The sequence below is a fragment of the Gallinula chloropus genome, assembly GCF_964237585.1.
Source record: "Gallinula chloropus genome assembly, chromosome: 2".
In the NCBI taxonomy this organism is placed as follows: Eukaryota; Metazoa; Chordata; class Aves; order Gruiformes; family Rallidae; genus Gallinula; species Gallinula chloropus.
Window position 1 is genome coordinate 106,770,784 of NC_140086.1, and position 13,854 is coordinate 106,784,637.

The 13,854-nt window shown below is 41.0% G+C and overlaps 1 protein-coding gene across 1 annotated transcript in view; it reads right to left on the reverse strand.

The window, feature by feature from the left end:
• The window catches only part of HECW1 (HECT, C2 and WW domain containing E3 ubiquitin protein ligase 1), a gene marked incomplete at both ends in the record, with an annotated part of 179,193 nt that overhangs the window by 80,004 nt on the left and 85,335 nt on the right, over window positions 1-13,854 (reverse strand). The window contains 2 exons of the mRNA XM_084260642.1: window positions 923-1,065; window positions 10,834-11,003. Of these exons, the coding sequence (XP_084116768.1) occupies window positions 923-1,065; window positions 10,834-11,003 (313 nt within the window). The remainder of the gene's footprint in view (window positions 1-922; window positions 1,066-10,833; window positions 11,004-13,854) is intronic.

Consider the following 13,854-nt stretch of genomic DNA (forward strand, 5'->3'; position numbering starts at 1 on the left):
AGTGCTATCAGTTACAGGGCTGCACCTTCCCCAAGCTGTTCTTTTCCATCTGGTTTCTAAAAAAGCTAGCCTATCTTCCCCCTTTGAGAAACAGGGAGGTAGCTTATTCTCTTGTGGTAGATTCGGCTGTCAATATTGCAGACAGTTTCTGAACCAGCTGTTCAAAAACAAGCTCAGTTTCCTGCTGTTCTTCTGAATTGAGATCCAATTTTCAGAAATGCCTTCTTGGGAACTACATTGCCTATGCTCTCCTCAGCAGATGACTCTTCCTCGCCCTGCTCCTCAAGGTCTGAACCTTAAAGTTTAGAGCCAACTATTTGGCTTTGTCTTGATACTATCCATCTTTCTAAAATTGGTTTGTGTCACTTTGGCAGCATACACCTTCCCAGGGCTTTCATGCAAAGGGGATGCAGGGCAGAGCTGGTGAGCTCAAGTGAACTGGTTATTCCTTGGCAGCAGGGTAGGGGCAGAAAGATTTAGTTACAACATGCCACGTGTACTTTTTAAAAATTTCATTTCCACTGTCTGGAAGTTAAAGGGAGAAGGAACAGATCTGGCATGATTTTAGCCCATACGTAATTCCCTGAAACATGAAAACCGCCTGTTGATAACATTAAAATAATATCCAAATTGAAAATATTGCACTCTCCAGATTCACAGCCATGATACACAGAACGATTTTATCTCTTCAATGACAGCTCTCACTTTACAAAATGCAAGGGATAGGGTTATAGAGGGAATTCTTTGTCGGGCCAATAGTCCTATAAATTCTAATTAAGACCAACATAATTCATCAGACAACTGTTAGTTTAATAATTCCCCCTCAACATCATTATATCAATTATAATGATATATCACCAGGGACTTCAAAACAGCAACACACTTGTCAAACAATGGGAAGTAGCATAAGCAGCAAATTTACCCTATGGCATGTCTTTCCAAGAGGCGTTGAACTGGCATAGAGAGTTTTCCCAGGAAACGCTTGATAATCGGTCGGCTCTTTGCAAATTTGTCTTTAACTTCTATTTCCAGAACATCCGTGGGCAGGGAGACAAAGCTGAATAGCTGCAATAAAGGAAGAGCACAGAACATGAAGCTGGTGGCCAAGCCACAGGAACACACAGCTGCTAGTAGCTTCTCAACCTCTGTGTAAGTCTCTGACTTTTTCACGGGACTGAAACGGTCCTTGGACTCCAAGGCACAAGCCTGCAAAATACAAAGAGTTTGGCCTCAAGGCAGGCCAGGTGAAAGCACCCTACAGGTACCCTGTAATGCTGCAGAATCAGGTTTGGGCACTGCAGGATTCTAATTTACTCATGTCACAGCAGCATCCAAACACCCTAAACAAGGCTCGCTATGGTCAGGATAATACACCTACAGAAATGTCATTAACTCTGTCCTAGAAATGACTATTTATCTACATGTAAGTGGACAGCTTATGTTTCCTGCCCACTTCCAACTTCGAAAAACTTTAAACAACTGCATCTAAGTACAACTGAACTGGCAGCCAGGAGAGATTTTGGGACAGCATTTCCTGTATTTTCAGATACGTCTTGAGATCTCTCCATCTCTTGCTCATCCCTGCCCCACCTTAAAAAGGGAAATGTGAAAAGCAGATGTATTAGCTAACCTGGCCTTGCTTGCTCCTTGGCTGGCTAAATTCAGCACAGACTTGGAGCTGGTGACACAGGTCACTGAATAATTTTTTTTCAAGCAGATATGATGCTATGAGAGTATCATCAATCAAAAAAAAAAAAAGCACATCTCTGCTGTGGTGCATAATAGTAGAAAAACTGAGACTGCTGTTCACCTTACTGAAAGGTCAGTATTGAACTGGAAGACAACTTCTGTAGTAAGTGAATATTGAGATGGAAGAAAGGATTTTCTAGCTTTCCTGCTGCCACAAACAATCTTCACAACAGAATTATGCTCTGGGTTATCAAGGTCTGGAGTTAAGCCCTGAATTGCTTGCCCTACTGAATCATGATCTAATTTTCAGAATGCTTAGTTCAGTCAGCTTCAAGTGAAATCAATGTGAGTGGAGTATTTTGCTAATCTGGCCCTGCAAACAAAAAATAATTAAAGTACTATTCAAACTACAACTGAAGTGTTATTTTCTTCTACATCTTTGCAACAGGTTACCAAAGAAGATAATCCAAACAAAGAGGAGAACATTAATCCCCATGTATATTGAAAGCTGCCTTAAAACAGACAAAAGTTGCATTACCATAAGTGTTTAGCCTGCTAAAAACCTTGGGTAACCGCCACTTCGTGACACTCACAAGGAAAGCAGAAGAATGGAATTAACTCTTAACTGAATGAGGTCTCTGTAACTTACAACAATTCCCCATTTAATGAATTCCCCATTATTATACTGTTGACACCTATATTGTAAAAAAGTCTCTGTGGGGTAGAGCATACACACACACAAGTAAAGATTGAACTGCTCCTAAGTGGAAAGTAAAAATATAGGTTAATGATCTGCACCTTCTTTTGTTATTAATATTTTGCCTTGTGGTACAACTCTGAAACAAATCAGAATCTGCATGGACATTTGTTTCCACAATATCAGGTGGAACCATGTCTGACAGTTTCTTTCTCACACAAGAAACATATTGATGGCTTCCAGAGTAATTACCAGCACCCAAGCTGGGAGTATGGATGCACTGAGCAAGGTGTATTTGAATTAGAGGAGGTTAGGAGTTAGAAGGGACCTCGAAAGGTCATCTAGTCCAACCCTCCCTGCCAGAGCAGGATCACCCAGACTAAATCACATAGGAACGCATCCAGATGGCTTTGGAATGTCTCCAGAGAAGGAGACTCCACAACCTCTCTGTGCAGCCTGTTCCAGTGCTCTGTCACTCTCACAGTGATAAAGTCCCTCCTTATATTCACATGGAACTTCCTATGCTCCATCTTGCACCTGTTGCCCCTTGTCTCTTGCTGGCCATTACTGGGAAGAGCCTGGTTCCATCCTCCTCACTCTTGCCCTTTACATATTTATAAACATGAATAAGGTCACCCCTCAGTCTGCTCTTCTCCAAGCTTCCCTCTTCCCCAAGAGGGCCAGCTCCCTCAGCCTGTCCTCATAAGGAAGGTGTTCCACTCCCTTCATCATCTTGGTGGCCCTGCACTGGACTCTTTCAAGGAGTTCCCTGTCCTTCTTGAACTGAGGGGCCCAGAACTGGACACACTATTCCAGGTGCAGTCTCACCAGGTCAGAGTAGAGGGGGAGAAGGGCCTCTCTTGACCTACTAACCCCACCCCTTCTAACACACCCCAGGATACCATTGACCTTCTTAGCCACAAGGGCACTTTGTTGGCTCATGGTCATCTTGCTATCCTCCAGGACCCCCAGGTTCCTTTCCTGGTCCCCAACCTATACTGGTAGCTGGGGTTGTTCTTAGCCAGATGAAGACCCTACACTTGCCCTTGACGTATTTCATTAAATTACTAAGTCTTCTTGGGCTAAGCAGCGTATCATCAGTTTTGACTCCGGTCAGAAGGAAGCCATTAGGATTCTCCTCTCACAAAGATTTCACACAGCTGCCTCCTGCAGATTCACGCTCACAGAGACACAAATCAGAATCAAAGCTACGCAGAACCAGCTGACGCATTCATACTCTCACACCATCCCAGTGACCTAAATATAAATCTGGATTTACATTATTGCTGCCATGTCCAAGCAAGATCTGAAAACTCTGTAGGAAACACCATTGAAGGGGGTTCAGACAGTAACATACTTTTCAGTGCCTATTTGCATCCAGATCCAACAATGATTTTACATACACAGATGATGAATTTTCTTAACGTCAACAGATCTTGTGGGGGTTTAATGCATGACATACATGGTAAAGAATGAAGGCACGTGCTAATGCTGACCTTGAGAAATATCTTTGTATCCATTTATAAGGTAGCAGAGCCATTTCCAGAGCTTGAGAATAGTTTTTATAGAAAGACAGCTAATGATGATGATTAATTCCCATGTTTTATTCTTACTGATATTTGCATCCCTGAATATGGATAGATCACAGTGATCAGCCCTCAATAATGTGGATCAAGGAAGTTGAAATGAACAGAATATGTCCACTAGTACCAAGTTAAGTGCAAGTCAAGTTCTTTTAAAGTAAAACAATTGCTGAAAGGTAGGTAAATTAATACACTGGTGACAGGAAGAATAAGGCTCTTGATTTGGAGCTGAAGAAGAAATATAATTAGAAATAAAATTTATTTGCAATATCCATCATGCCACAGGGATGATACAAGCAGAAGTAAATATTAAAAGGCTTTAAATTATATTTTATGAAGACAGATTTAGTCTTTCAGCTGAATATTTCATTAGTGAGTTCTTCATTCCAAACACTCCAGCGAAACAATTACACTCCTAATGCACTTGCTACTCTCCCTCTGTATTATTCTGCTCCCCATTCAAAATGTCCTCTACATACCACTACTGTCCCATACCACACTACTCATATGAATAATCAGATAAGCTTGTGAGGAATTCCAGTTTCTTAAACTTACTGTGTTACTCCTCAATGACAAAAAAAATTGCATAGTTAGTAGTGTCAAGCAGAGAGCTCCATTGCAGTCAAAGGCTGGGACATTCCCACATGTACTTCAAGAGAACCCTGGGATTTCAAATTGGCTTCCTAGATTTCTCCCTCAGACTCACTACCTCCCTGGATTGTAAACAAGGAATAACAATAAAAAAAATTCCCTCCCTTCTATTTAATGTATTCCACATTGTTCAGAGTTACCAGTTAACAGGCTCATCACAAATTCTGTCTGATGGCTTAGACAGTTTTGAAAGATGTCTCTTACTTCATTAATGGCAAATTTCAGCCCTGCAACACCAGAAATTTCCAAGAACGTCTGGATAAATAAAGTGCAAACACTGCTTAAAGAGTCAGGATTTTCTGTAGTCTCTCATATGTCTACAGATTTATTAGCACAGTATAGACTGAAAATATTTGAGGACTCAGATGAGCACTAATGTACAAGATTGGTGACTCTTAGACAGTCTTCTAGATGCAGAATTTCCAATTAAAATGCATTTCCAGAAGAATAATGTATTTTTTAAAAAATCTAGACTTTTTTTTCACAACATAACCCATTCCTGAAGAAACTGAAGTTATCTTGGGCTTTCATACTGCAGCCATCACCAGATATTCAAAAGCTGCAGCTGGAAAATCACAGCTTTTCTGTGTAGTCAAACTGTGTTTTACACTTTACCTGGCCATGTATGCAGAAACATTATACAGTGAAGATACCACCCACAAGGCTTTGCTCAGTCCCAGTGACACCTTTGGCGACTCATACTGAATCCACAATCTGGATTTCACTGTACCAACATTGGATTTGCACTTAGGTGTAACTGCCTCCAATTTTCTGCAGCAGATCCCTTTGTATTTGGCAGTAGAAGGGGAAAAAGTTTATCTAAGTTAAGCAATAAATAAGTAGTTGTGATGTTCTTGTTGCTTTTTTCATTTTGGACTTCTGGTAAAATGATGCAATGATTTTTGCAAGGCCATGGTAGGATTTGCAGCATCTAATGCTCTGAATATTAGATCAAAAGCAGAACTTGCTTTAGTTTAAATTTATATATATTAAAGCATTTTTAATGGTTTAACTTTCTTCTGTAAAGATCTACCTTTGATCAAGAATCCCTTGCTTAGGTCGCTTTAGATGTGTAAGGATTGGAAGGAACCTCGAGAGATCATCGGGTCCAACCCCCCTGCCAAAGCAGCTCCCTATCTCATATTGCACAGACAGGCGTCCAGATGGGTCTTGACTATCTCCAGAGAAGGAGACTCCACCACCTCCCTGGGCAGCCTGTCCCAGGGCTCTGTCACCCCCACTGTGAAAAAGTTCTTCCGCATGTTGGTGCGGAACTTCCTGTGCTCCAACTTGCAGCCATTGCCCCTTGTCCTGTCCCCACAGACCACTGAAAAGGGGCTGGCCATTTCCCCCTGCATCCCATACTTAAGAGATTTATAAACATTAATAAGGTCCCTCCCCTTAGTCTTCTTTTCTCTAAGGGGGGACCTTATTAATGTTTATAAATATCTTTTATAAATACATCACGTAGCACCCGATCTATCAGCCAACATAAAGCCTCAGGAGAAGCAGAGAGCTAACATAAACCCCAGACTGCATGACATGGCTACTTTGGCAGATCATCTTTCAGTCCCAGTACTGCTGGGTGGTCCATCCTATGCAAGTCCAGCATTCACGATCCCAGAATCAGTGAGTTATAAATCTGCATCGTAAGAAAAGCAGTTACAAACCAGCACTCAGATAGTCAGTTGCATTTGTGTCATCTTGGCATTCGTGCAGGCAGCATCCAAACCTGATGTCTCTACCACTGTTGATAGGCTGCACTACAGAAGCCCTGTCTCCCCAAACCACCTCCTGCTGGCATTCAAGCCCCAAACTTTCTCCTTCTTCAGACTTCCTGTTAGTAATCCGAAGAGACATGGTACATGAGAATTTACTCGGGTGCAGTATTTCTGAAAGGTTGTGGGTTATCTGAGGTGCTCACTGTACAAGTTACATACGTGAAAATACTGTAATTCTATTTACCAGGTCTGACACATTAACTACTGCTTGTTAGGTGCTCTTGCAGAACAGTACCAAACACCACTGCTTATACACACCAACTAATTCTCCAGTGAAATGCAGGTACCACCAGAGCTGCCACCTAAAACACTATTTTGTGCCTCAGCTATAATTTAATAATATTTTTAAAGGCTGAGGCAAAGAAACAAACAGTGAAGCTGTAGAGAGTTGAGATTTTATCCTAGTACTGGACTCACACTTTAAGGCAATTCAGTCTTCCAGAGCTAGAATTGAAATTCAATGTGTCATTTAACAGATGACACTTCCTACTATTTTAAATACGCTGGATGGTTGCAACAGCCAATTTTTATGGTCATCTCACTGCCCATTCCTTAAGGGTCCCTATCCACTCACCAGTAAATGAACAAAACCAGAAGCAGCAGTTAGCTCAAACTGCCACAGTTAAGAAATACCATAAATAGGTCTAAGGGAAAGTCCAGAGGCCTGAAGCACTTTATCTGCAAAACCATCAAGAGAATTTCCTAGCCAGCTGGAGGTACATGAACTACGTTTTAAACCACTTTGCTTTGTTACTTACAATTCCCAATGATTTCTATTGATGGTCTGAAGAATCTATCACCTTACTGCTTGATGACAAATTAAATCTTATTAAAGAAGCTTTTTCCATGGAATATGACAGTAGACACATCGTCTCAATATGAAACAATATGGGAATAGTGTCACTATTTTTCTTATCTTAGTATTAGAAGAGATACAGTCAACATTCAGTCCTCTCAATTCCACCAGATGAACAGAAGATTTTGGAAGTGGGGACTTCCTTCTGAGATTTCCCTGTATGAAGACACTTGGTATTGTTTTTGTTTTCTACAGCTGCCTACTTCTCCTCGTTGACCATACAGAGGCTTAGCCACTGTCAGCAGCTTGTCTGGATTTCCTCCAAAGTACTGTCATGGTTCAGCCCCAGCCGGCAGCTGAGCACCACGTGCCACTTGCTCATTGCTGCCCTGGTGAGATGGGCAGGAGAACGGGCAGACAAAGGCAAACCTGGCGGTGGGGGATAAGGACAGTTTACTGGGACAGCACAGGGAGGGGGAAATAACATCAGTAGGATTTATAACAGAATGTACACAACAGTGATAACACAAGGCACTTCACTGAACCGATGGTTGACCAAGACACTCAGTCCTGGAGCTGTGCAAAGGTGCCCCTCTCCAACTGGCCCCCTTTTATGGTGAGCAAGGTGTCACATGGCATGGAATACTCCCTTGGCCAGCTTGGCTCACCTGTCCTGGCTCCTTGTGAAAATGAACTGTCCTAGCCAAAACCAGGACAGTGCTTGTCATTTGCTATTACACATGGCAGTATTCATCCCTTAGGCTTAGCAGAACCTTATGCTTTTGTGGGCATGTGAAAACACACAGAAATATCACAAAATGACCCCTCTCTATCAGTAGAAGATACCACCTGGGCTTTAATCTGTCTTAGCAAACGATTCTCAGTATGCAGGCTCTTTCACCTTAGGTAGAGCCCTGCCACAAGTGTCAAAATGTTACATGCTACTCTTCACTCCCAGTAAGAAATGTCCACATCCTTATGTCCTCTTGTACTGCGAACCAGAGCAATGGAATAATAGCTGTCTGTCAGGATAACACATGCTGAACAGTATTTGAACAGGTGTGAAATGAGGATGACCATGAATATCACATGAAACAGATGAAAAATTGCCTGAGGTATCATGGTGCTCTCTGAGTGTTCTTATAATGAAGTGGTTACTATGCAAATAGAACAAGATCTGAGAGGGGAATACCAGAATGAATTAATATAAGTAAATTAATAATGTCTCAGTCTGTAGGACTTTACTTTGGCATTGAAGCCCTACAAAATGGAGTCAACTCTTTCACTTCTGAATTTACCCAAGGCTCTTCAAGAAAATATAAAAAGATACCAACCTGCAGCTATTTCTTTAGCTTTACTTCCCTATTTCAGAGTTTTTCAAGTTTAGCGGCCAAAAGAAATTAAATATGTCATTTAGCTGGGAAAAAAACCCCAACCAAACATCTGGCTTCTATTTACATGGAATGACAGAGAACCTTAGGAAGAATCAATCTTCTGAAATAATATATTCTCTAAATTCTGTTTATTTTTAAGTCTTAAAAACCAAGTTTGGAAAACAAGTAGACTAATCCATTTAATGAAATAACTATTACTTCTCAAGATTTTTCACTTCATATATTCATATCCACCAGTGAAAAAGGTGTGCAGAAGAATGGCTACCACCACAGTTCAGCAACAGTTTGCAGCCTTCCTTCTCCCCTTGTCCTATAAAAGGACAAAGGAAAATAAGGCCTAGTGTCTTCTGTGCAATGTGGGTTTTCACTACCAAAGCAAAGACTTTGGACCAGCTGGTGTGCATGGACTGCTACACAAATGCATACAACTGACCATCTCAGTATCAGCTGAAGTGAAAGTAGAAGGACAACAATGCTAGCATGCTGAATGACAGCTCGTCTGTTTCAGACTCCTTAGTGACTAAGAGGCTACCAACAGAAAGAGAGACGCAGCGTGCTTGCATGCAATCAAGAAAACTAGGGGGCTGAACAGTGTAGCTGGAAGCCAGCTGCGCTCTTTTGCTTTCTGGTGTCCATAATAACGCCATTTCATTGTTTCTCCTTTCTTGCTGCCAAACTCCACTGGAAAAGAATTGTCAGACCACAAAATCAACCACCTCACATGTCCTGAGAAGACACCCTTGACATTTTATCAGGGCCACATTCTTACTCTGAGGTTATTTTATTCTCCATCAATGCAAAAGGATGTTGAAGTGAGAACAAATTACAGTGGCTGAGGGTTGCCTTTGTTGGGAGAACACTCCTCACCAATACTGGGTTCTTCTAGAAAGCTTATTTTCAGCCTCCATCAGCACAGCTGCTGCATCTCTCTGAATAAGGACAGCCTGTGTGTCACCTCAGCAGTTAACACTGGCTGATCCAGAACGATTGGATCACAGCCCTATCTTGGGTCCTCCTTTGAGTGTCAACTCTTGGCATCCACACTTGCTGCCAGCTTCCACAATCACATGTACTGAGTGTGAGATACATATAGCAAGTTTCTCCTTCGTGCCTGTCTGCCTCTAGGCCTGTGTCTTATGCACTTTACTGAAAGATCTCTGCCAACTTCCTGATCCTCCATGTCAGTTTCAGCTCCTCAGCTTGACCTGGGACCCCACAGCCAGATACATCTTATGCTTGGAGCCACAGAGTAGTTACGGCTTAGTGGATGCCTCACGACAGGACCTTCCACTTAATTAAGTCCTGTTACAAGGCATTTTTCTCAGACCAGTTTCAAGCTCACACCCCTTTGCCCCTGTCATAAAACCTCCCCCATATAGGCTCACCTGTCTCACATAACCTGATGTGGGACATAGCTGCTTGACCATCCTCCTCCAGGTTGAAGTATTCAGTGACATTTCTGCTGTCTTTCTTCCCACACTTACACTTCCATGTCTATGCCATCTGACCCAATTATCCCTAACCAACTTTACAATTTGCATTTTCATTTAAAGAAATCTATTTAGTCAATTTACTTTTACTCTTTCTTGCAGTGGAGATATTTGTCTGACAGGGAACCCCAGTAAATCACACCCATTATGTCAGGCTCCTTTAATTCCGAAGAGATTCCTTATTCTTTGCTGTCTGTTGCCATTTTGCATGTAATTTAGAAACAGCAGGCAGCAATTGAACTCTCAGATTTCATTAATACCTACTAAGCTCTTCCAACAAGCAGCAGCAGACTGGAGAGTTTGCTTCAAGGTGATGGGCAAATGTGCCAAAGTTGCCTTTAATTTACATTGCCACTGACACTTTTCAATTACACAGACCTTTTTCATATGCATGTTGTATTTATTCTGCTTTATATAACATCTCCTCTCTGTACAAGAACACTATGACAATCTAGCTGCAGTCTTTTGTACTGCCCAAGTTTATTTTTCAATTCTGGGTTATGCCTGCCTTCAATAATTAACAACTTCATAAATTACATCCACAAAGTACAACCCATACTGAAAATTTTAATGTATCGTTGTAGCTAATTAAGCCATTTGCATTGAGACAAAGCAATCAGGCACACTTAGGACAACAACTATTTAGCCAAGAAAGGAATTACCCCCAAAAAACCCCAAGAAGGATTCTATTAGGATTCTACTAATTTCCATGCTTCAAAAAAAAGACTCAGCTCAACACTCAAACTGCTTACCTCTCCTTGCCAGATTGGGTTAACAGTGTTACACATGATCTTAGATCTCTTCTCCTGTCCATGGTGAGGAAGTGCTGGGAAGATGCTGTGTTTTCCAGGCTGGATGGAAATCTTCAGATATGGATCAGGATTGAAGAACATTCCTTTCTTCAGTCCAAAAGCCTGGAAATCTGAAAGAAGTTAAATAACCTGATTATTTTTCCACATTCCAGGTAGCTCTTTGGGATATTAGGAGAAGCATACAGGAAACTGGTTAGGAATTCAAATAATAAGGCAGGCATATGAAAAAATACATTTCTTGTGAGGTAATGTAGAGCCAAACCCTAATGATCTTGTGATTTAGGATTTACAAATAATTGGATAATGAAATTGCAAATTTCACCGCCTGGTTGTGCAGAGTGATCTGGCTTCTAAATCAACATTTATGCAACTTCAGTGATCTGCTGATTTTTCTAAGGACCTAAGCACTTGCTTAGCTTAACTTCAGGGGCAGGACTATTCTGAAAAGAGATCCACTCATGTAGTCACAAAGACATGGCATTTGGTATCCAAAATAGGGCACTTCTTCCAGGTATCAATTTTCCCTGTCTATGAATCTTAGCTTCTAGATCACTTCTTTCTACACAAGAAAGTTTTTTCACATTTTTTCTACTTTGAAACATTTCCTTCCCTGCATAGGTTAAGTTTATCTGTAGTAAGATAGAAAACTCCTGTATACAAGGTCTGATATATATGTCCAGGGTGTTCTAGCTGCAAAACTCATAGTGAGCACTGCCGTGCCAACAAAAAACTCCAAACTTTACTCATAATGTTCTTGAGAAGGACACAAAATCTACTGTAATTTATCCCTGTGAAGCCAATGAAATACAAACCAATGTACAGGTATATAATTAATTTTAGCTAAACAGCTACAAAGTAAAGCTTTATTTCAGATAGGGCTATAAACACTGAACTACTTTCTCTTACTGTGTTGAAAAGATACAAAGTATTAGTCAAGATAGTGTCCAAAACTGCTTAGAAGTATACCTAAACATTCAATTTAAATGCATATTTTTTCTTTTAGACAGGTTTTGAAAACATTCATTTTCACGGTCTTTTAATTCTCTTCTGATTAAAACCCCAATTATTCTGGCAGATCGCAAGAGACCATGTAAAACCCTCCAGGCAGATATTTTGGATGAATCTAAAATAATACCCATTCTACACCAACATCAGCTTTTTTTTTTTTTTTTCCCAGAAAACAGCTATATCAAGACCAGGGATAAGATTCACCCAGTTGTATTTTGCTTCCTTAACATATGGTAATAGCCAACACAATAAAACGTGCAAGTTAAAAAGAACCGTTTTTGTTCGGGTTGGTTTTAATCATCTGTTGCAGCACACGATTCATCTTGCAGATATTCAAAAGCTGTTGGACAGATGGTCCCAAAACAGACTGCATTTTAAGAACCTCATTCTTGTGACATTCTCTGACTATTAACAACAAAAAGCGAGTATCAGTACTAATGGCCTATTTGCAAGTATTTTGCTGGCACTGTGCATGGCCACGCTCCCAACAACACAGTTATAGAAAGAAAACTATGTGGTTCAAACTGATGATACTGCGTTGTTGATGGGTTTGGGGTTTTTTTTCCCCCTGTGTGCTCAATCTCTATGTAACCAGCATGTATCCCATCTACCAGCCCTGCTAAAATGCTACACGGAACACTCTTTTGCTTTGGAAGTTGTACTGTCAGAAATACATTCCAGAAATAGAAACCAAGATTGCAAAAGCACTATGAATGACAAGGCCCAGCAGTGTAATAGTGTCAGGCTGCTAACATATGAGAGGAGAGAAAGACCTCTGGGATCTTATTTTCTTTCTCTCTGATGTTTCCTCAAAAGATTCTGAAACTGAAATATTTATTGCTGTATATGTTTCTGATTTCTTTTCCTTCAAAGAGAGCCTGCACTGTCTTTTGGTACCACTGTGCAAAGAAATGGTCTATTGATAGACAGAAAATAACTAGCACTCAATTATACATACTTATATATTATGTATCATAAAGAACATACATATTATAATAACCTACCAGACTTTTTCTACTTATGGGAATTAAGCACAGGTGAAGATACTCCTAACCGTACTGCTCTAAATTTTGTACTTGAACAAGAAAAAATAATTTAGATAAGCTAACAGGAAATGTTGTCATTTTCTTGCTAAAATTGCATAACACAGCATTTTTTTTAAAAAAAGTCATCTAGAAACTTCAATTTTTAATGTCTAAAGCATGCATATGGATAGCAGAAATAGATGTCTCAAGGACAGGTATCCCAGTTATACTTACGTATTTCACCACAAGTTCTCAGCACCATGCAAAATGTGAGCATCAAGAATACAACAAAAGCTCTGAGTAAAGCTACATCGGCATCTGTAGGTATCCAAAAGTATTAATTTGAAATGGGACCTATAGACACTGTAATTTCTTGTAACCAAAAGCTCAAGTACTCTCTTACCACTGCTGTGCAACATCCCAACTCACGTTGAGTACTGTGTGTGCAGTTTTGGGTGCCACAGGACAAAAGGGACACAAAAATACTGGAGAGTCTCCAGAGGAGGGCAAGAAAGATGGTGAAGGGTCTGGAGGGGAAGTCATATGAGGAGAGGCTGAAGTCCCCTGGTTTGTACAGCCTGGAGAAGAGGAGGTTGAGGGGAGACCTCATTGCTGTCTATGGCTTCCTGACGAGGGGGAGTGAAGGGACAGGAGCTGATCTCCTCCCTTTGGTGACCAGCGATAGAACCTGAGGGAACAGCATGAAGCTGCGACAGGGGAGGTTTAGGCTGGATATCAGGAAGAGGCTCTTTACTGAGAGGGTGGTTGGGCACTGTCACAGGCTCCCCAGGGAAGTGGTCACAGCCCCCAGCTTGGCTGAGTTCAAGAATGCACTCAGTCACATGCTCTGGCTTGGATTTGATGATCCCTATAAGTCACTTCCAACTCAGGATATTCTATGATTCTATGATAAGAACATCAGCTACTT